Source organism: Rissa tridactyla, chromosome 3 (genome assembly GCF_028500815.1).
Source record: "Rissa tridactyla isolate bRisTri1 chromosome 3, bRisTri1.patW.cur.20221130, whole genome shotgun sequence".
Taxonomy (NCBI): Eukaryota; Metazoa; Chordata; class Aves; order Charadriiformes; family Laridae; genus Rissa; species Rissa tridactyla.
Window position 1 is genome coordinate 58,210,227 of NC_071468.1, and position 21,176 is coordinate 58,231,402.

Genomic DNA, 21,176 nt, shown 5'->3' on the forward strand with positions numbered 1-21,176 from the left:
ATTTTGCAGCTGCAAGTTCTTAGGTGGGGCAGGAGTCTTCCTTTTGGTACTAGAAGTCATCGACTTCCATCCTTCCCCTTCTCCAGAGGTTTTGCTTACTTTGACAGTGGGGGTAGACACTACCTACTTCTCCATTGCAGGTGGGGACTGAGGGTCTTCAAGCTGTTGTGTCTCAGAGAAGACCCTACCTCCCTTTCACCTTTTCTGATGCTGCACAGCCTGTTTACTTTCTCCTGTATCTCCTCCACTTGGCAGCACAGCTCCTCCAAGATGGCACACCTCCTGCAGGGCAGAGGGACATCTCTCCTGGCCTCAGAGAGAGGTCTCAAGAATTTTTGCAGCCTGGGACTTGGAGGCCTGCACCCACCATCTCAAGCTCAGTCTGCGTGGAAGCTTCTGCCCTGGCAGGGACAGCTGCTGCGACGTATGTTGGGGAAACTGCCCTGTTACCACCAGACTTATGACTGTTACAGCAGCACAGTTTCAACTGAGGGCCCCTTACTGCACTCCTTCACACCCTGATGCACAAACTGATGGGTCCGTTTTCCACCCTCTGGGTCTAGATCTTAGGTAGGTCCCTCCAGAGCACAGTTAAAGGGTGCTTGACCCTCCCTAAACAGAGGCAGCTTCATCAAAGGCTCCAGGCACCCTAGGTCAAGGGCCGCTATTCACACTCATTAGCAGCTGCTAGAGCTTCCTCAGGCCCACACCCTTGTGGCTCCCCTTACCTTGTCCTTGCCTGACAGCAAGGATTTGCAAATATATATCATGGAGGCTACATGTTTCCACCCTCTCTTCCAAATGGGTAGCCTTGAGCAATCATTGCCGGGAACCAAACTAGGGTGGGCAGCATCCCCTTGGGGAGCTGCCAGGAGCAGTTGAGGATCACCCCAGGGGATGGTTCTGCCTAGAGACTGAGGGACTTGCAGCCTGCAGACTCTCCCGGAGAAAAAAAAATTGGACGAAATGAGAGTATGAGGCTGTTTAGGGGGAAAGAAAAAAATCATTCTACAAGCAAAAGCAGCGGCGCTGGGCTAATACTAAAGACCAGGCTTCATGTCTCATGTCACAATGCGTGAGTCTGAGAAAGCACCAAAGGCTGATATAATCAATAGTTCATCTTCTACAGAGCTGTATTTTCCTCAAGCTTCTCAAGGTTTAGATAGGTGTGTGGCTAAAAAAATCCTTTGCTAAGTTTATGAGTCCTAAGTTACTGCTTTCTCATCTGTTGAAGGGTAGGACTCGAAAGTGGCATCAGGCCCACACAATAGACTTCATTTCACCCTTAGAGCAGAACCAGGGCAGCCTGTGGTAGCTTTAGCCTGCCCATAAGCAACACCTTGTTTAGATCATAGAATCATAGGATCATTTAGGTTGGAAAAGACCCTTGGGCTCATCGAGTCCAACCAACTCCACTCTACAAAGTTCTCCCTTACACCGTATTCCTTAACACCACATCTAAATGAATCTTAAACACATCCAGGGATGGTGACTCCACCACCTCCCTGGGCAGCCCATTCCAGTGTCTGGCCACTCTTTCTGTGAAGAATTTTTTCCTAATGTCCAGCCTAAACCTACCCTGCTGCAGCTTGAAGCTATTCCCTCTTTTTCTATCACTAATTACCTGTGAGAAGAGACCAGCACCAACCTCTCTACAATGTCCTTTATTGATATTTATTGATATTGATATTTATTGATATTGCTGTTATCCACAGTTTTCTGTGATTACAAGGACAGAACCTCAACATGCCTCTTCAGCTGACCAGTAACTCTGGCATAACTTCAATTATACTTACAAGAGCGTTGCCATCAGCTTCCATGAATGGTTTCAAAGTTTAGTGGGAAAGCTGTAAAAAGAGAAATTTCTGTTTACTTAAGTTCTGCATTATATTTTCATATAACATAAGTCTGGGCAGTAGAGTAAAAAAAGATGTCTTAATACACTTTTGACCTGCTAACTTTACCCTTCCCACTCTACCCACCCCCTCAAAAAAGATCTTTTCCAAAGATAATGCTATGTTATGTGACCTGATTTTACCGATTTAGAAGTCAATCAGTGCTAAAGAACACTAATTCAAAGTTATCCGAGCTTTTGTAAGAAATAAACAGAATAAAACTCATGGATGTGGTTTGGAGTTTAGGGGAGAGGGGGAGGGGTTTAGGAAATTAATAGAGAATAAACAAGTAAAACGGGGGGCGGCGCTTTTCATTTGTTTTGGGGTTTACTTTGAAAGAAATCTATAAGATTTTGATTTAAATTTGGCTGAGCTATTCCCCGGTGTTTTCTGAGAATTCTAATTAGCTAATATGCCCACTCTCCCGAGCAGGATGGGATCTCATACTGGAGATTCTATAGTGAATTGCAGTTTTTCCTTTTGGAGAGCAAAATATGTGCAGTCCAACAGCAGATTCTAGGGTTTATTTTCCAAAGACAAACAAAATTAGCAGTTATCCATTTAGATGACAGTTCAGGTGACTTAATTTGGCATACACAACAAATAGTCAACTCCTTACATGATTTTCCTTTGGCTGGATGATGAAAGACTCAGTGCAGTGTACAAGATGAAAGACAACACACCAACTTTTTAGTCCCAGCACAGTTCCTATAAAACTCACCCCTCTGCGTATGAAAGAATCATTCAGTGAAATGGGAGAGGATACAAGACTCTGTTGAAGTGAGCAAGAAAGGATTTCCAGAAATAGAGCCACACTTCAGAAGAATTTCTAACAGAACTTTTTCCTGTTACTAAAACCAGTAATTTAAGATATGTGCCAATCCTCATACATAATATTTGTTTTAGTTTGAAAATAAAATCTTAAAACAGAAAATAAAAACCCACCTACTGGCTTCCAGCAATTTCAAACCAAAAATAGAAAGGCAAACAAACACATATTTTTCTGGCTCCCAGCAGTTTCTCTTCCAAAATAGAAAGAAGCACTATCTATAAGTGGCTCAAATTGAAGTAATATCATGATGAGGAGAGACATTATGGCAAATAATTCCAAGGATGTTTAGAAATCATAGCTAGTATAAACAAGCAGAGGAAACACCTTTAGTTATACAAGCAAATTAACGTCAAGCCTCAAACACTGAGCCAGAAAGCAAGGGAATAACAGAACGAATGATAGTAATTATTGTGACTTGTGGCCTTTTTCCTGTCATTTCTTCATTTCATGTGTCCTTTGGGTTTGGAGAGGGTGGGGTGTAATTATAGGAACTGCACAGATTTGAATCAGCCACGGTACCAGGGGCAAGAGAAATGTTAGTTAACTGCCAAGGAAATATTTCCGCCTGCATGCTTTGTGCCAAAGGAGTTGAAATGGATTTCAGCAGAATCTTCTCAGTGACTTGAACTCAGACTTTTGTTTAGTTTCCAGACACTGGATAAGCAATCTTTGAGCCAACATCCAATTTTCAAAAGCAGCATTGACTTCTGTCTCATTCTATTTAAGAGTATAATTTACTATTCCCTGTGTAAAGAAAGGTATTAAAAAAAAAAATCACATGTTCACTGCAGAAATAACTCTCATACACATAACCTGAGTTTATTTCTCTTAAGTAAACCCAACCTGAGTGAGATTAGTCACACTGTGAAATAGCATTAGGATTTTTACGTCCACTCAAGTGTACTCAACTGTTGCAAAACCAACATTTCAGAAGGGCATAACCTGTTTATCTCTGCACTACAGTAAAATAAGTGTTTCTTTTCAATTTTCTGCAGATGCATTGTGGGAAAATCATCTATCCTTTCTAAACAGACAGGTGAATTAGGAGAAGGAGCTGGATAAATGTAGCTACTCAAGTAGAGCTAGTCTATACCCACCTTACTGGATGGTTCAGCATGAATCTGCAAGGGCTGTCTCTGGGAACTATAGCCCCCCACTCCCCAGTATTCCCATCCCAGACACTGCAGTTAGCATCCCTGGCTGAGCTGTGCCCTTCACGTGCCCTCTGTGTGATGGTAGGTGGTCACACCACGGCAGCCCAGGAGTGTACTCAGGGCTGGTGGTTTTTCTGGCAGAAGAGCTTCCCAGCCCATGAAAGTTACGCCTGAGCTCCGGAGCTTGGCATGTCAGCGAGAGGTTAGTAGGAGACAACACTTGGGTTCATACCACCAGGAGGGTGTCCCAATTCCTAACTGGAACAGCTGCAGCAGAAGACTTGGCCCAGACCATCTCATTTCGTAGCACTCAGGGAACTATATTACAGATTGGAGACACCCATGTGCATATCCTCGTCCTGACTTAGGTGGACATTGAATTTGAAGCAGGGTCTCACCCCCAAAGGTGTACACTAAACACCAAGGTGTGGATTCCGGCCCTCTTCCTAAGCCTCTCCATTTGCAAGGAGGTAAGATCTAGGAACAGAAGGAGAGGGAAAACCTCCAGCCTACAGATTAAGGCACCTATATGGAAAATGTGCACCAGGATAGCAGTCTGCTGTGATGGATGTTCAATCCACTAAAATTGCAAAGCGGAATAAGCCAGAGAGAAAATAAAACAAGGCACAGTGAAACCTCTCTTACTCCAAGCAGCTTTATAAAGGAGAAAACAAACTTGAATCTCTCACTTCCTGGAGAATAAAATGTAATGGATCTACTCGATAAAAGCAAAGGGAATGGATTTACATTATCAGTTTGTAAACCATACCTAGATTTCTTTGTCTTTGCTTGGAGGTGCCCCAAACAACTCACTCAATTTCATTCTGAATTGTATACAACATGTCAAATGTGGTTTCAGCAAAAAGATATCTATTTCAATTTTTTGAGGGTTTTTTTAATTTTGATTCAACAACTGACCTATAAATATCGATTTGCATAGCTTTATTAGTCCCGCTTCACTCCTGTTCTTTCAAGAGGAGTAATAAACAAATAGGTACATGAGTAAGAGCTGATGCAACAGATGTGGAAACACAGCAAATGACTTATCAGAAATATCTTGCAATCACTTCCATTTGACTACATCATCTCTTCTGAAATAAATAGAAATATCTCTGTTAAAGATCAAAGGCAATGTTAAGGGCAGAAAAAAAGGGGAAAAAACCCACTGAGGTTCCAATGATTCTAATTGCAAAAAAACAATCTTAATTCATTAGTAATATTCCTCCTGTGGAAGTCAAAATCCACAAGGCCTGACGCTGTGTCTTACCAGTCACAAGCTACCAGTGAGTACATTGATCTGCGATGATATTGGTGTAAGCTTGCCAGACATGCCTTCCAGGCATCCCTCAGATGACATCCAGAGTGGGCATATGCCTTACTGCTTCTGAGCAAAATATTTGAGATATGTAACATGACTCAAACTATTTGTGTTGCAAAAGCACCCAAAATCTGCGTAGCTCAGTTCCTGTTCAGATGGCATTGACACAGAAGACTCAAAAAAAAATTTCTGCTTTACCAAGCACCAAGTCAGAGCTGTAAGACAACCTGGAAAATAAGCTTTTTGCCTTCCTTCTATTTACATTTCTCACACTGGTCACCAGCTTTAACATCTCTGTTTGCTTTGTGTTTATTTGTCTGCCTGCAACCATCTGCACTTCAATGGGCAATGAATTGACAGGCGATATGAAACTAGTGATAGTGCTACAAAAATTTCCCTAAAAAAAAAAGAAAAAAAAATCAATGATTACTTAATCACATATCGCACTTACCAAGCATTAGGAATAGCATTGCCCCAAATTGTAGCAGCGCTTGATGCACTGTCCTGTGGCAAGGAGACAGCCTTACATAACAGTCCCAAATTACCACATTACCTCTAACTGGGGTTCTTGAAACAATGCTGGGGAAAAAATAATCACAGTGATTGTAAACTCATAATTGTCCTTTGGGTTACCAGAGATCAATTTAATCTGACAGAACCTTACCATTAACCACTAATTAATCAGATCTAGTCAGTTACTTAACTGGTTAATTAGCTATCTAAATTGACCATCTTGTACAAGGAGTTTCTTGATCTGCAGGTTTTCTCTCATTTACTGGCTCACCAGCAAAGTTAGACATTAAGCAATGACAAACAGACATTAAGGAACTTTTCGCAGAAGTTCATGGACCATTCCAGCCTGGTGAAGTTGTGTCCCACCCACTCTAGTGTCCATGACTTCACGTTTCCAATTGCATATGTAACTACAGATTTACCCTTAGCACTGGAAACAGGAAGTATCATCATAATTTTCAGAGTATACCTTCAGCTTTGGCCACAATGAATAAATTTAAGCATGCTAAATAAAAATTACCCTTTGAAAAGCTGAAAGGGTTCTTATCACAGGCCTCACAGCAAGAAACCGCATTTGCCGCATTATAATACCATTGGTTATAACCTTATTTTCAAATGCATTTGAAATTATTCAATCCCCGCCCCTGCGAGCAATTCAAAAAGACAACTTTTGACTCCATTTGGGGGAGGGCCAGGAAAAACTGGAACAAAGTTCACTGCTCCCGTCTCGGAGGCAGAAAGGGTCTGGAGACATCGCCCTGCTCGGATCACAGCCAGGTCCTGTCGGTCCAGCCAGGAAGCCCAAGAGCCGCAGATCACAGGCGTCAACAGCTCTGAGCAAGCAGTTGCAGGAGTCCACGCTCACCGCCTTCAAGAGGAGGGGAGCTGGAAAGAAAGAAGGGGTTCAACAGGAGAGAGATGCTCCAGCTGCCTCTGTGGCCTCACAGACAAAAACGGGAAATCAAAATGGGGTGCTTAGTGTAGCGTGTCTGCCCCAAATGTGACTTTGCACGCAGATTCCTTATAGTGTTGAGCTGATTCCTAGTGTTGCGATGTTTGAAGGCCAAGGAAGAATTTCCAGTAACATTAAGTGCAATATTGCAATTCCTACTGCATCTTAGCTGGATCTTTCGCTGTGGCAGGCAACAAAAGCAGGCAAAGTTAAGTTGGCTGCAGAAAAGGATGAAGAGTTAGCTCAGTTAAGGGGTAAGGGAACACTCCACGTCTAAAGAAGCACTTCCCTGATCTTCTGTTCTCTTCCAAATATGCACAGAAGATGAAACACAGAGGGGAGCCACGGAAAAAAAAAGCTTGAAACCTATAGTCCCTCCTGAGACAAGAATCTAAGGGGTTTCTCTTGAAGGAAGTCCCTTGCAAAAAGATACAGATAAGATGAGAGTGAGCATCATTCCCTCCTCTATTTTTTCAGATCAGCCATTCAGCAAATGTAAAGAGAGAACGAGGGGGATGTTTCCCCCCAGCACAAAGGCACAAAACTCCTGCACTAATCGTAAACGTGGATCATCGCAGTGACAGGAGCGGAGACATCCTCACTGGAAGGCAGTTCTGACAAACATTTGCTGTCAGGGCATTTCAGAAGGTTTTATGCATCCAATGGAAGGTAAAAATTTAAAAACTTCATCATGACAATAAGCCGCTGCAAAACTTTTTGTGAATTTGGAGGACAAGGTTCAGAGGAAAAAAGACAGAGAAAAGGTATTGTCATCAAAATGAACCAGAATTCCGAAGCTAAAATTTCTGCCAGATAGCGCTGACATGGGGAGGCTGCCTGGCACACGCCAACTTCCAGCTCTGCCCTGCGCCATTTCAAGGACAAACTGGCTCTGTGGCACTTCCCTCAGCACACATAGTGGCATTTTCCTTTTGGATAATTTTTACTATTTCCCCTTCAGTGGCCATAGGGATGAAAACCCGCCTCTGATGCAGGAGACCCCTGGGTGGGGAAGGGCCTCCCGCTGCCCAGGGGGGCTCAGCCCCCACCCACACATTGCCCAAGCCAGCTCATGGACAGCAATAATTTGATTTGAGGCAGGAGACCCAAGGCTAGAGCAGAAGCCAAGCAGTCCTTCCTTATGTTTACAGTTGCCCTCCAGGACACCACAGATGGAGTTTTCTCCTATGTCCAAAATGCCAGAGTTACCCAAGCAATATTTCCCGAGCTGCCAGCCTGACGAGAGATGCAACAGGGACATTCAATCCTGTTACATCTGGCCACAACTCCAATGCAATACATTCAGGATAACAGGAGCACACTTTTGGCTCCTGCATTTGAGAACAGAAGGCCACAAAAATTTGCTACTGTTTGCGCTCTCTGAAGCTTAGATGTGAATCCTCTCCTCCTTTCTTCCACCCAGACAATGTTCATTATATCAACAGCTCTATACAAAAGGCCAGCATTCGCACTTCCAGAGAAATGTCAAGAGAAGAGCTTTTTAAAAGTAAAGAAAAATCATTATACTGGTGATTATGAGGACGAAGTAAGGAAGAAGTGGCTGGGGACTTGCTGCTTCTTCCGTCAAAGACTTGCACTCCACATTTGCATAGTTCACAAGAAACAGAAGCCTTGAGAGTCCTGTTTGGTTCTTCTTTAAAAGATCAGGAGCATTGAAGAGTTTATCTTTCTTTCACCCTTCACAGTACATGAAATACACGTACTGTACAGAAACATCACCTCTGCAATAGAGCAATTTCAGTGGGGCGAGGTGTAGCAAAACTGCCCTGGCAGGTCGCACCAGGAAGGTGAAACTGCTCCTGTGCTATAATGAAGCCTGGTCATCCATAAAGATTTGCATGTGGTCTTCTTTTCCCCATGGGTGAAAGTCATTTCCCCAGGAACAAGAGAACGGAGAAAACCAGAGTACTCACATCAGAGCTTTTCCAGAGAAATTTAACCGGCACCCATCCCTCAAATCAACACCCAGGTCCATGTGCTAGTATATAACATCAAGTTTCTCCAAGGTCCAGGACAGGCAGACCAGCAAGCTGGGCAGGTGACTGGGAGCCCTGTGCTGGTCTGAGTTAGACCAGATACGGACTGCTGAGAAGCAAAAAAATCACCTCTAGGATAAAGACTCAAAGATATGATCATAGAATCATCAAATACCAGGTTGCAAAGGACCTCAAGGATCATCTGGTCCAAACTTTCTTGTCAGAAGCCTGGTCTAGACAAGATGGCCCAGCACCCTGTCCAGCCAAATCTTAAAAGTTTCCGATGTTGGGGAATCCACCACTTCCCTGGGGAGATTATTCCAATGGCTGATTGTTCAAACGATGATAGAAACATAGCTCTTGGAAACATTTTGCCCTGGGAATTCAGGTCACTCATTAATGGTTTCCCTGCTTCTAGACTATTTCAGCAGTAGATTTGGTTTTCTTCTTATCATGTTAACTCTTATTATCTGGGCAAATAGCTACCAGCAGTCTTTACTTTAACTTATGTTTGCAATAAGCAAGGGAAGAAAGCCTGCTACACCACACAAAAAGAGAGTAGTAAGAAATATCTGCTGGAAGATAGCCTCCCACCGGCATGAAAAGGGCGTCTCATCCAAGATGGGTATCATTACAAGCTGGTTCACCCTGGGAGATGAAATAAAACTTAGAAAAAACTGTTACTGTTTGCAAAAGATTGCTGCAATACTTTTCTGCAGCCATCAGCACCTCTAGGCATTCAGGATTTACTACAATTCTTGCTTCTTAAACACTATAGCCTTTGCCAGAACATCTGCACACAGAAATAAATCATTAAAGATGACTATTTGTTGCTCCTGCAAATGCAGCTCTGACTACATCAGGCACTTTCTTCTTATATGAACACTTTTCCTTACTCCTTTCCTCTGGGCTTGCCCTCGTTGTAGTAAAATCTGAAAGGAAAGCAGTGAGCATTTCTTTAGAGGAGAAGGTAATATGGTAAAACTATTTACATAAAACTAGAAGGCGAACTTGTTCTTTCACAGGAACTATTTCCAGGTTTTCTCAGGTCTGGATTTTTTTTAATGTCGTAAGCTGTATTTCACCAAACATTTTCCCCTAAATTCCACTATATTATGGCTCTCCCAATACTTTATACAATGTTAAGTCTCTGTCTGTCTCTCTCCTTTTTCTTCTAAGGAGAGATTCTCTCTCTTCTCAGTTGTTTGGGGTTTTTTTTCCCAAACCAGTACCCAGCTGTTTAGGTCCTTTTATACGTAGACGAGTGTGTTCCAATATAGAGTACCTCCATTTTTTAACTTAATTCTCATACAAATATATTTCAAGTTTTACATAAGAAAAACAAATAGACAAAATAACTTTAAGACTTCCCAATGATAAAAGATATTCATAAAGACAAAATAAAATTCGTATTATCAACCATTTAATGGTAGTGTATAGCTTACAGTAATTGCAGACTCAGTAGTTACTCTTAGTTTTATGATCCTGTTTAAATAAGTTACTTGTAATTGTTACTTCAGTTTTCCCTCTCATGCCATGTGCTATTTTGACAACAAGAGAAGTTGGCAACAAAACCCTCATGGTAGTACAGATAATTAACGAGCAGTAAATGCTTGGAGAAAAGCAACCCCACGCTTGGTATTTCCCATTGCAGCAGAGCTGTAATTTATACCAGTTAAAGAGTCTGAGGCTAACATAGGGATTTGAAACATCCATAATTTAAATTGTCTCAATTTAAATCAGCTCACTCCGTGACACAACTTGCAACACACACTTTTTCTGACACAGGGAAGGAATGGTGTATTTGTCTTCCTAGCTGATCTCTCAGGCTTTAGTCAAATAAGTGCCATGATGCATCCTGTTTCGGTTGGCAGCTAGAAAGCTTCTCATGCCTTCTGACCAGATATAATTTAGCACATCTGTTTTGCAAGCATTGTCAAGCACAACAAGATTATGATACTCCTGTCTCATTAAAGTCATGGAAAAGATTGGAAAGATTGAGAGATCATCAAAAGATTTGGATACAACTCCTCTAGGCACATCCGTGGCAGAACACAACTGAATTACTATCTCATGATGGGTGACGGTCCTTTTCAGACACGTGGGCATGACCAGAAACGCCTCAGTGAGCTCATAGAGCTCTGAGGGGAACATCTGAATGCAAAAGTCCAACTCAATACCAGTAAGCACTTCGTCTTTCTGGGCAAGAGCTTTTATTGTCCATTTTTTTCAGTGATGAAGAAATATCTTGAAGAAAGTCTAAATGTGAACAAGATAAGCATCACACTTCAATGATTTTAACGTGCCAACGTGACAATTTTAAATCCCATCAACTAATGTGAGTTTTATTCACTAAGAACACCATAATCATGGTGATTTCTCATCTTCAAGCTATCATTAGTTCTACTTTGTACTTCTCTTCCACAGAGAATCTCAGAGAATGCAATGTTTTAATTTTTAAAAAAATTTTTTTTGCTCTCCTCCCAAAACCCAGAGATTTTAAAATAGGAAATATAACAACTTTGTTAAAAAATATAGAGCTTTGAAGGAAAAGTCAAGCTTTATTATCACGAAAAAAATGAAGTTAATTGTTTTTATCAAAAAACACAATTTAGATAAACAGTCTAATAACTGACTAATTAGACAAAAATACTTTTTTTTTCAGCTGTATTGTCTCACAATATTATTTCCTTTTTCCAGTAAGCTTTCTTTTTCCTGAGACTTATAGCACAACAAAAACATTAATTGGAATCAAGCCCCAGTATCATGTCTAAAACGTCTAAAGTTCATTATGTCCTGATTTAAAAATATTTATTTTTCAATTCCATTACAGTCCTTAAATTTCAATTTTATAACTTACATATAATTGAGTAATAATATAAGATACATTCAAATTCCTAAGAAGGTTGGTGCAAGAAATCCACTTCTCTTGAAGTGGACAGACTTTTGACCATCAATCTGTGATTTAGTGAGATCAATGAGGAAGAAAAATTCCAAGCTACTCCAAACAAGAAAATCAAACTGTTCCAGAGCACTCACTCTCAAAATGTTTGTGTTTGGTTTGGGCAGGTCTTTTTTTTTTTTTTTTTTTTTTTTTATAAATGTCTGCCACTCCAGAGTTTAAGCCCCAATTCTTTGCAGAAGAAAGTGAGCTCACACAAATATTAGGATAAAAGAAAACTGAAATGTTGAATGCAAGGTAGCCACAGCTGAAACTCCACAGGGCTTTGTAAGTCAGGTCAGAAGGTCGAACAGCTGTTCAAACTGGATGTCAGTCAAGTTTTCAGCACATTTTATAATGTGTTGCATGTGCAACCAATATGTTCCTACTGTGTCACTTCATTAAAAGTGAAAGAAGGAGGAAGCAGCAGTGGAGAAAAGATACAAACTTTAACTAAGCACGCGACGTCCTTCCACTTCCACAGGCAGCACTATAGGGCCCAAATATAATATAATGTGATATAGTATAAAGCAATATTACGGCCCAAAAGTAGGAGCAAAATAGTTAAGCATGCTGAGTAGCTGTGTCTAAAGCTGTCCTAAGGTTTCCACCAGGAGGCAAACAGGCCAGAATGCAACTACTATCTGAAAGTAGGTCTCATCAGAAGTTATCAAAGTGGAGGAACTGGAGAAAGCCCTACAGACTCAGCAACTAACCAAAACAAGATCAAAATGTCTCCTCTGTGGTGCAGGAACCCAAGACCACAGTTAAGTTGCTGTGATTCACTGTTTTTCTAGGTTTGTATCTCCACAACACATCTTTACTGGAAATGCAGTTTATGCCGGGCACAGAGAACGCATCCAGAAGACAGAAAACTGCTGAAGGATCTTGCTTACCCCTGCAATGGCACATACTATGTGTCACTTTAGAGTAAAGCTTCAATCTTCATCTCAGCAGGAGAAGTGCTTTAAGTGTGCTGGTAATGCACAAGACTCCAGATAGAGACACAAGACAAAAATCATACCTGAAAAGAACTCCTCCAGTGCACTAAATTGCTAGTACATAATAATAATAACAACAACAACAACAACAACAATTCCTGTTTCCCTATTCCACCCCCTCTTCTCTCCCCTCCCAGTTCCCTATTTTGTTCTTAACTGAAGAGATGTTCAATAACAAATTTGGGGAGTGCTGCTTCCTACTTACTAAACATCTTCATACTGTTGCTTTCTGAGAAAATGTGACTGACACCATCTCCATTCTCCTCGCACTTTGTGAGATCCACACAAATCATTTAAAGACCGTATTAGAGAGCTACAGAAAGCTCAGACACATAAGCAAGTTACTATGTGTTGGCTGAGACATATTAACTAACTACAAAAGAGATTTAAGCTAAACTGAATTGCCTAGCAGTTGCAGCATTTGCTTTAGATTAAAAGAAAATAAGCACAATTAATATGACTCAGCTGGTACAGTATTTTGATGGTGCTTGTATCCAGAAGCTGTTCCTGGAAGAAATTTATAGACTTGGATGCACCAAGAATAAGAGCACGAGTTCTCCTGAGACCTTGCAAGAAGGAAAGAGGACAACGAAGCAGCTACACAACGTAAAAAAGCAGGGAACTATGTAAAATGATTTACAGCATTACCACCCAAAATATTGTTGAAGAAACTTTTCTGAAGTATTAGCAATAAGGATTGCGCAGTATGTTTATTGCCATTATGACAGACCATGTGTCAAGTACTGTGGAACATGGAAGAATAGAGAAGGTAACTCTGCTCCTGGCGGCTTCCAGTTTGAGACAGGATACAACAGGAGGATGCAGAGTCCAAGAGAGCAGCGAGACAAGAGTCATCAGCATCATATGTTGGGTCTCAGCATGCCTGAGGACAGACATTGTCAAGGTCTCTGCTGGTGCCATAGCAAGTGGCTCTGAAAAATAACGATATGATATTTTCAAATGTTCGTAAAAGTAAGAAAGAGATCCCAGGGAGGGAGGGATCCCAGGGAGTTCAAAAATCAGAGCTAAGGCTCAATATGTTTGATGCTGCCCAGAAGTGTAAACAGATAGGCTGAGAGACTCAACAAAGAAGCACAGCAAGACAATTATCCTTGCAGTTGGTTTCTGAATTGATGTAAACTGGTTGAAATTGCTTTTGTCAAAGCCAGAGAATAGGAGATTTCAGGAAATGTGACATGAGATAATGACAACTTGGATGACAATTTATTTCTGTGAGGGAGGAGAATGAAGGCATTTGAAAGTGTGTGCAAAATTTAAATATAGCTTGGAAATAAAGACACAGAGAATTGAAGAAGGCACTTGGACCATAATTTCATTGTCAGTAGTGAGCAACGATGACTTCGGAGAGGCAGAAGTTGATCAGGCTGGGTCCAACTAAAGGCTGAGACATATCATAGAGACTGGCCAAACTCTACATTTGGTCAAAAAAAGAAAAAAAAAGTAAAACTGAGTTATAGGAATATACCTGCCCTTCATAGGGGGAGAAGCCACACTGATGTTTGTAAATAAAATTACTTGGACATAAGGTGCAGACAAAAAAATGGATCCAAGGACAGGATTTTAGTAGACCATAGCCAGTAGTTTGGAGTATACCAGGACCTTCTGAAAAGCAATTTGTAAGTGTGTCTCAGAAAACAGGTGGAGAACCATCAGCAGACAGAATCACAGGCAGTAAGGTTTTAACCATCGGCATACAGAATCACAGACAGTAAGGTTTTAAGGAGAGATTTTCAGATAAAATCAGAGGTGCCAGGATAAAAATGACAGCAGAGAACAGAGACTTTTGTTGCTTGGTTATATTTAATACAAGAAATAAAAACATACTAGCTGAGAAAAGGGAGAAAGACTAGAGGAGGTTCTGGGGAAAAGCAAGGCAAGGAAGCCGAAGGAAGAGCTCTGCCCAGATAAGGAAGCCATATCTGCAGGAGAAGCAGTTAAAAAAGTAGTAGGTGAGGCAAGGCCATGTCGCTTTGTGGATTCCATCCCTCTCCTTGGAAGCAGTCAGCAAGACCTGTTTGGAGAGGAAAGAGACAAGAACACAAGGACAACTGAAAGTGTATGCACAGAGAAAGCATGATTCAGCTGAGCCAGAGGCGCAGGAGAGAGCTAAAGAAGGACAGACACACTCATCGCGGCAGAAGAATTCAGTCTATTCGTGGGACATGTGCCAGAGATGCCCCATAGCAAAAGCAAAAGCGGCAGACACTGGAGGGCAGCCAGCATGTAACTTGATGAAAGGAGAGAGAAGTGAACAATTAGAGGGTATAGGAGGGTGCAGAAAGGAAATATTTTTAGAAACGTATGTCACTAAAGGCACAAACACAGCGCACACACATACGCACTTTGATGAGTTATACCTTTAACTGCATGTATGGCTTTTCAGAAAAACCCTTAAAAGATAGGAACGCGGCTCTGCTTCAGCTGAAAGGGAAATTGAGCTGCAGAAAGGGGCAATAGGTCTGGTTTCACACACAGCATTACCCGAGTGCCCATCTCCCCATTCAGTGATTGTGTAACCAGATTCAGCATGATTTCATTAGCAATAAGTGCTACATTAGGCAGGACACTTTCTCCAGGGCCATAAGTAGTTCCACGTGTGTTAGCAGGCGGTTGAGTGATCCCTTGAAGACAGTTCCATCCACAAAATAGTAAAACTATTCGATCTGTCGTTTAGCATCATAGCCCCCTCTCTGGGTTACTGCTCCCGCCTGAGGATCCACCACCAACTGAGAACCTGCTAGAACCTCCACATGACAAGCTGATGAGCAGCAGGCTGCACATCCGTACCACTGAATCAAGCAAGTGCACAATACTGTTGTCCGTGCAGTGTCCTACCGTTGTGACTTTATCCAAATCAGTCCTCATCCTGTTCACCCACAACCAAGCCTAGTTTAGCTAGATCGTGTGGGAGTGTGGAAGGATGGACGCAGGGGGCAAGGGGAAACATCTGGAATTAACAAGAATAAAACAGAGAACACCTTGTCAACTGTGGAAGCTCTTCAGCCCACGACGGTTCGATGCTACCTCACAGCGACTGCACGGACACTGGTGGAGAACGTGCCATGCTGAGCACAGAGCACCCGGCTGCTGCACCCTTGCTGGGAAACACACACAAAAAATTGAGATGCAAATGCTGCTTTCTGGCCACCAGGCAGCTCCACAAGAAATCATGTCTCCCAGTATGCATGGGGACAAGTAGCAAGCAGCTTGCACCAAAATTCATGTGAAAGTCAACAGCCTGCCATTAATGGTTCTTGCCATTTATAGAGTGAAAGAGAACTTTCCACCACCCTGTTTCTTCCTGGCTCTTGTAAAGATGCTGTTGCGAAGCACACTTTTGCATACAATATACCTTTTGATGTGCCCTTTCACCTTTCCCACCTACAAAACCACTATGACTTCCCGATGGAAAGCAGGTGTTGGAACGCAGCATGTGAGGACCCACTCTCCCCGCTTCGGGGAGAAGACCTCTCTCTCGGGGGCAGTGGAGAAGCAGCACGCAGGGCAAAGTCCAAGCGAAGCAGCATTTGAAAGCAGGGAGCTTCAGCGTCCCTGGCCCGGGGCACGCAGCTTCCCCCATGCTCGGGGCTGATCAAATCATGTGCAGCTGGGACACCAGAGTCAACGCCAAGAGAGGGGCACCGTGGAAGTCTCTCCTTCCCAGAGAGGCACTTTTTGCCTCTAGAAAGTGTAAAAATTTCACCACAGGGGAAGGTACAGAAGGGCCATTTCATGAGACGTTACAAAACAAATTTCTCTCCCCTTTATAAATTGTCACAAACCAATAAGTGTTGGCATAACTGGCAGACAGGAAAATCCTGCTGAACTGAGCTGCGCTTCCTGAGCGGGGATAATAAACCTTCCAAGAAATCTAATTAATAGGACGGAGCCCAGTAAAGAAAGATATTACCCTACACCCCAAAAAGAACTTGTTGGGAGCAAATGAATGATGAAACAAGCTGTTAATCTCAGCTTTCACCAGAGACACATTTTGTTGAAGAAAACTCGAGTCCAGAGATGCAGTCAGGATTTGGGGTTTTCTGTTTTGGTGCAAAGGACAGGAGATTTTAATTCTGGCTGTCCTTTTGTTCATGGTATAGATAAGCCCATTCACATAGTACTTTGTCTTTACTCACACAAATTCATGTCTGTGACAAAAAACATTAATGTATTCTAAAATTCTTTTCACATTAAAACTAGAAATCAGTCTGCTCAGTGTTGTCACCACAGCACATTACAGTCAACCCCCATATTGCACCTTAAATAGTTTTTACACGATACTAGATTTGCACATTTTTGTCTAGGAACCTAAAATCAATAAAGGAATTGCTTCCATTTCCATATTACACACTTGTATTCACAAATATCTGCTTTACATGAAACAGTCATGACTAGACTGTCACCTTCTCCTTTGATGAATCTTAAAACATAACTGAATTAAACTTGTCCAAAATAGGAATCATTCACATACATACACACTGTCACTTGTCTTCACAAATACACTCCATTATTTCTAATGATTTCAATATTTTTAAGTAATCCATTTGCAATTTTTAACCTAAAGGTGGGGGGAAAAAAAGGGGAAGCATAAGATCTTTAAAAAAGGGCAATTACTTGCCAGCATGAACTTCCTTTATTGTACCAAGTAAGCGTTGTTTCTCATCAGCTAAAACCATATTTAAAAATAATAAAAAAAGGAAAGTAGATGTCATTAGACAGAAACAACTACTGTTTGCCACTTAAGAGGAAAGAAATGAGCCACAACCTTACCAGCAAGGAATTCTGATGAACAGCCACACTTGCCCTGTCAACTCCCACACCTCACAAAGCAGAGAGGAAACTCTTACAGAAATTGGTTGCAACGCTGAAATTGCCCAAGAGGAAACTGATGTCTTTTACAAGTCATGACTACACAAACCAGAAGCAGGCATCAAAGCGAGTGCTAAAAGCCGTGCCTGCCAGAACCATTAATACCAGAACCAAGCCAAGTGGAAATGGGGTAGGGGAAGGGACTAAAAAATTAGAAACGTTCCCAGATGGCAAGTTTTTAATTTTTACTTTTTTTTTTTTTTCCACAAATGGAAATTTGTTTAAAAACCGTGCTATCAAATACTTCAAATACTCCCACTCAGAGTGCATTGTGGGAGACAGGAGAAAGCTTATCATAGATGCACTGTAACAAATCATACTAGCTGAGCCTCAGTGCGGCCTCTGTTTCTAACCCATTCCCCAGAGCACCCCTTCAGCCTCAGTCTCCCAGGGACCCTCCAGGGTCCAACCCTGCACCCCAAGGTGTGGGAGAGCTCAGGGCAGCCTGGGCCCAGCCACGCCGAGGACGGGGAGCCCTCAGGACAAAAGGAAGGATGGGGCATGAAGCGCTACCGGTTTGGTTTTTCTGGGTCACTTGCAAGGTGTGTCCCAGGAAACACCATCCAGGCAGGGATGGGGCTGGCAGCAAGGTCTGCAGAAGAGCACATGGGTCTAACAGCTTCAACTCAACAGTCTTTATATCCCATTTTTTCTTTTTTACTACCTGATGAAATGGCAAGCCAAAATCAACAGCCTTATTCAAAATATGAGACAGATGCTTCTATAAGTTACGCTTTCACTAGGCTTGGGGAACAAAGAAAAGTAAAAATCAGGGCCTTGTAGTTTGGGGTACTTTTCTGGCTTGTGTATTCAACAGTTTCAGCCACAGGTATATGGACTTCAAGAATGAATTGACATCTAATTGTAGCACAAGCACCTAAATAATTTTCATTGCTCTCTCTACCCAACTCTATTTATTTCACATATCATATGAAGCCCAGAAAAGAGAGAACACACACTCTGTTAAATCTCATGCTTCTTCAAAGTGATAGGCATTGCTAAAAATAAGGTAGATCATTGCATGCTTTGAAGTGAGTTTTTCCTTTTTGACTCACTAGAATATTACAGGTCGGTTTCTTCAAAGCGGGATGGAGGGATGCTGCTGCCTAGGGATTCTCCTGTGTTTCCTCAGATCTCTCTCCACTGTGGCAGGGAAATTCCAGGATCCAAAGGCAGGTAAAGGAGACATCCAGAGATCTGAACGCTTTGCTATGCATGACACTGAAATTACAGTGCCACCTGTAGGACACGCAGAAGAAATTTAATTTGGGCCTTGCTGATGGCACGAATGCCAGTTGTCATAATTATAGGGCTTTCTAGTAGTCTTGGCAGAATCACAAGAACACAAAAAACAGATGACTCATGTCAGTCTACAGGGAATAACTTGAAAGCCTTGTTCACAGTGAGCAACATGCATTGTTTTGAGTACCTCAGTGCACCCAGAAGAGGATATTTTGCTACAAAGATGAATCTTTTGTGGGAGGGCGACATGCCAATACAATGCAGTCACAGTCCATCCACCTTAGAGCTTGTGCCAGTGTAAGCAGGAGAGAGCAGCCACATCCTCAACTGCTTCCAACCAAGACAGACATCACCTTCAAACAGATGAATCTGAGGCAAGTTTCCATAATGGCTGCACACCTTTTTTTTTTTCTCCTTTCTGTCTATTTTAAGCTTTTCCTCTTCTAATTTACTTTTTAGCTATTGACTATATAATGCGTCACACTTCAGTGACTGGTATTCGCATTGCATGCATATGGTACTTTGCATCAGCATTGGAAAGCACTCGTATATCCTTCAGAATATACCAATAAACTTATTTGATGTTGCTTCCTGTTCCCCCCCACCCCCTTTACCAACAAAGTAATTTTCCACTTTTCCAACCTATAGCTAAGGTGATGTCCGTAAAGACTTCTTTCCAGTGTATCACCTGAAGATACACAGTAAGAAAAAAGTAAGTGTATGTACCTTTGTTATTAAATTTCCATAAATAACATTTGAAGGGGAAAATATTCAACTGATTAACTTAATAGCCCTGTTGCTGCAAACAAACTTAATAGAGGAGGTGTACGACATGTTCAAAGGCAGCTTCTGCTTAATGTTCAGCTGTGGTCAAAACCAGAACAAAATGTTCAGACAAATGAGGAAGCAAATGGTGAATAATCTAATGGATTTAAGAATGCTTTTGTTTAAATCAGTGGCAGTTTTGTGTGGAATATTGTGTAAAATAACCATCGCCAACAAACAATAGAAGGAATTCTGTAAGAGTAAATAGCAAAGAGTGAAAAAAATGATCAAGAATTGCCAGGAAAAGAAAGCTTTTGTAGGAAGATGGATTTTAATACAAACAATGCTTTGGAGGGTGGCATAACTGATAAGGGATTCAACATAAATATTTAAAATTATGATTTATATAGGGAAAATACAACTCTTTCTTGGTCATATAAAACAAAAACGGAAGGAACAGACAATTGAAGGTGATAAACAAAATGGACAGAAGGAAGTGGGTTTGAGTACAGTATTTGGAACCCGAGCGTGGAAGTTGGTGCAGAATTGAAAATATTACTCTGTGAAGCAGGGCAAATAGTGATTCACTATGTGCAAAGGGCAGTAAATGAGGTAACTTCCAGGAACATTAGGTTGAAACATACATAGCAAATTTCACAGCATAAGAAAATTATTCTTTCAGTTTTACTAGCTTCTTAGGGCCACAGCAGCGACAAAGAGTAAGAGACCTTCAGTAACTTTTGAGGTAGGTGCTGCACATCACAGGAAAAAAAGCTTCAGTAGGATGAGTGATGCAGAGAGTTAAAAAATTATGCATAAAATTGTGCAAATGCAGGCTGTAGAAATCACTAGGCTTCCATCCAGGGAGGTGGGAGAGGCTGGAGCAGAAGAGAGATTTCTGAAGGGATTTCCAAGTCCTTGACAGCTTGCCAACACGGCTACAAAGACACAAGAAAACTTGGGGGGGACCACAAAAATTTAGGAATTCCTAATTCCCATTTATCTGGCAAGCTTCCTGTGAGAAACAAAGGATTGTGGAAGCAGAATAACAAAAATCATATGTACTAGGAACATGAGGGCAGCTCACAGGGATGAGAAGAGTAAGGCTTGCTGAAAACAGGCAGGTTAAACTACTTTTCCATTGTGTTCCTACAGCAGATTTCAAATCAATCTATTGGATCTGAGCATCGCGCAGGGGAAAACACATCTGTCTGGTTAAAAATTCAAGACATACATAGAATTCGTATTTTCTCCCTGAGCTGAGTAACAGTTGTCACAGGAATCAGAAGAGAAGTGACCCAGTTCACACCTTATTTGCAATGTAATCCCATTAGGCACTGTGTCTTTTTCATTCGAAAAACATCGTGTGAGTGTCTATTTCTTGCAAACAGGAAAATAAGGTATCATCTGAGCCTTCCATTGCCTATTCAGCCAACTAAGTAACCGATGAACGTACCAAAAGATATGGGAAAGCCACTGAAAGCAGATTACATATCACTTACCAACAAACCCTATTGGTTGCACGACTTCTGCCCCAGGCTGCGGAGACCACAAGTGGGATGAGATGAGTCTCTATCAGCCAATATGATTCATATTTGCCGTACCCATCTGTTACATGCAAACCAGTTGCTGCTGGCACTTAACTTTTATGATTGAAAGCTATCAACTCCCACTAC

General features: G+C 41.7%; 1 protein-coding gene across 4 annotated transcripts in view; it reads right to left on the minus strand.

The window, feature by feature from the left end:
• The window catches only part of IPCEF1 (interaction protein for cytohesin exchange factors 1), a 90,172-nt gene that overhangs the window by 47,796 nt on the left and 21,200 nt on the right, over positions 1-21,176 (minus strand). For 2 of the 4 annotated variants that reach the window (XM_054194677.1, XM_054194674.1), the window contains one exon: positions 1,797-1,847. In XM_054194677.1, the coding sequence (XP_054050652.1) occupies positions 1,797-1,820 (24 nt within the window). In that variant the 5' untranslated portion in view covers positions 1,821-1,847. Of the gene's footprint in view, positions 1-1,796; positions 1,848-15,602; positions 15,722-17,394; positions 17,443-21,176 lie in introns of those variants that run through there. The other 2 variants (XM_054194675.1, XM_054194678.1) reach the window with 2 other exon arrangements.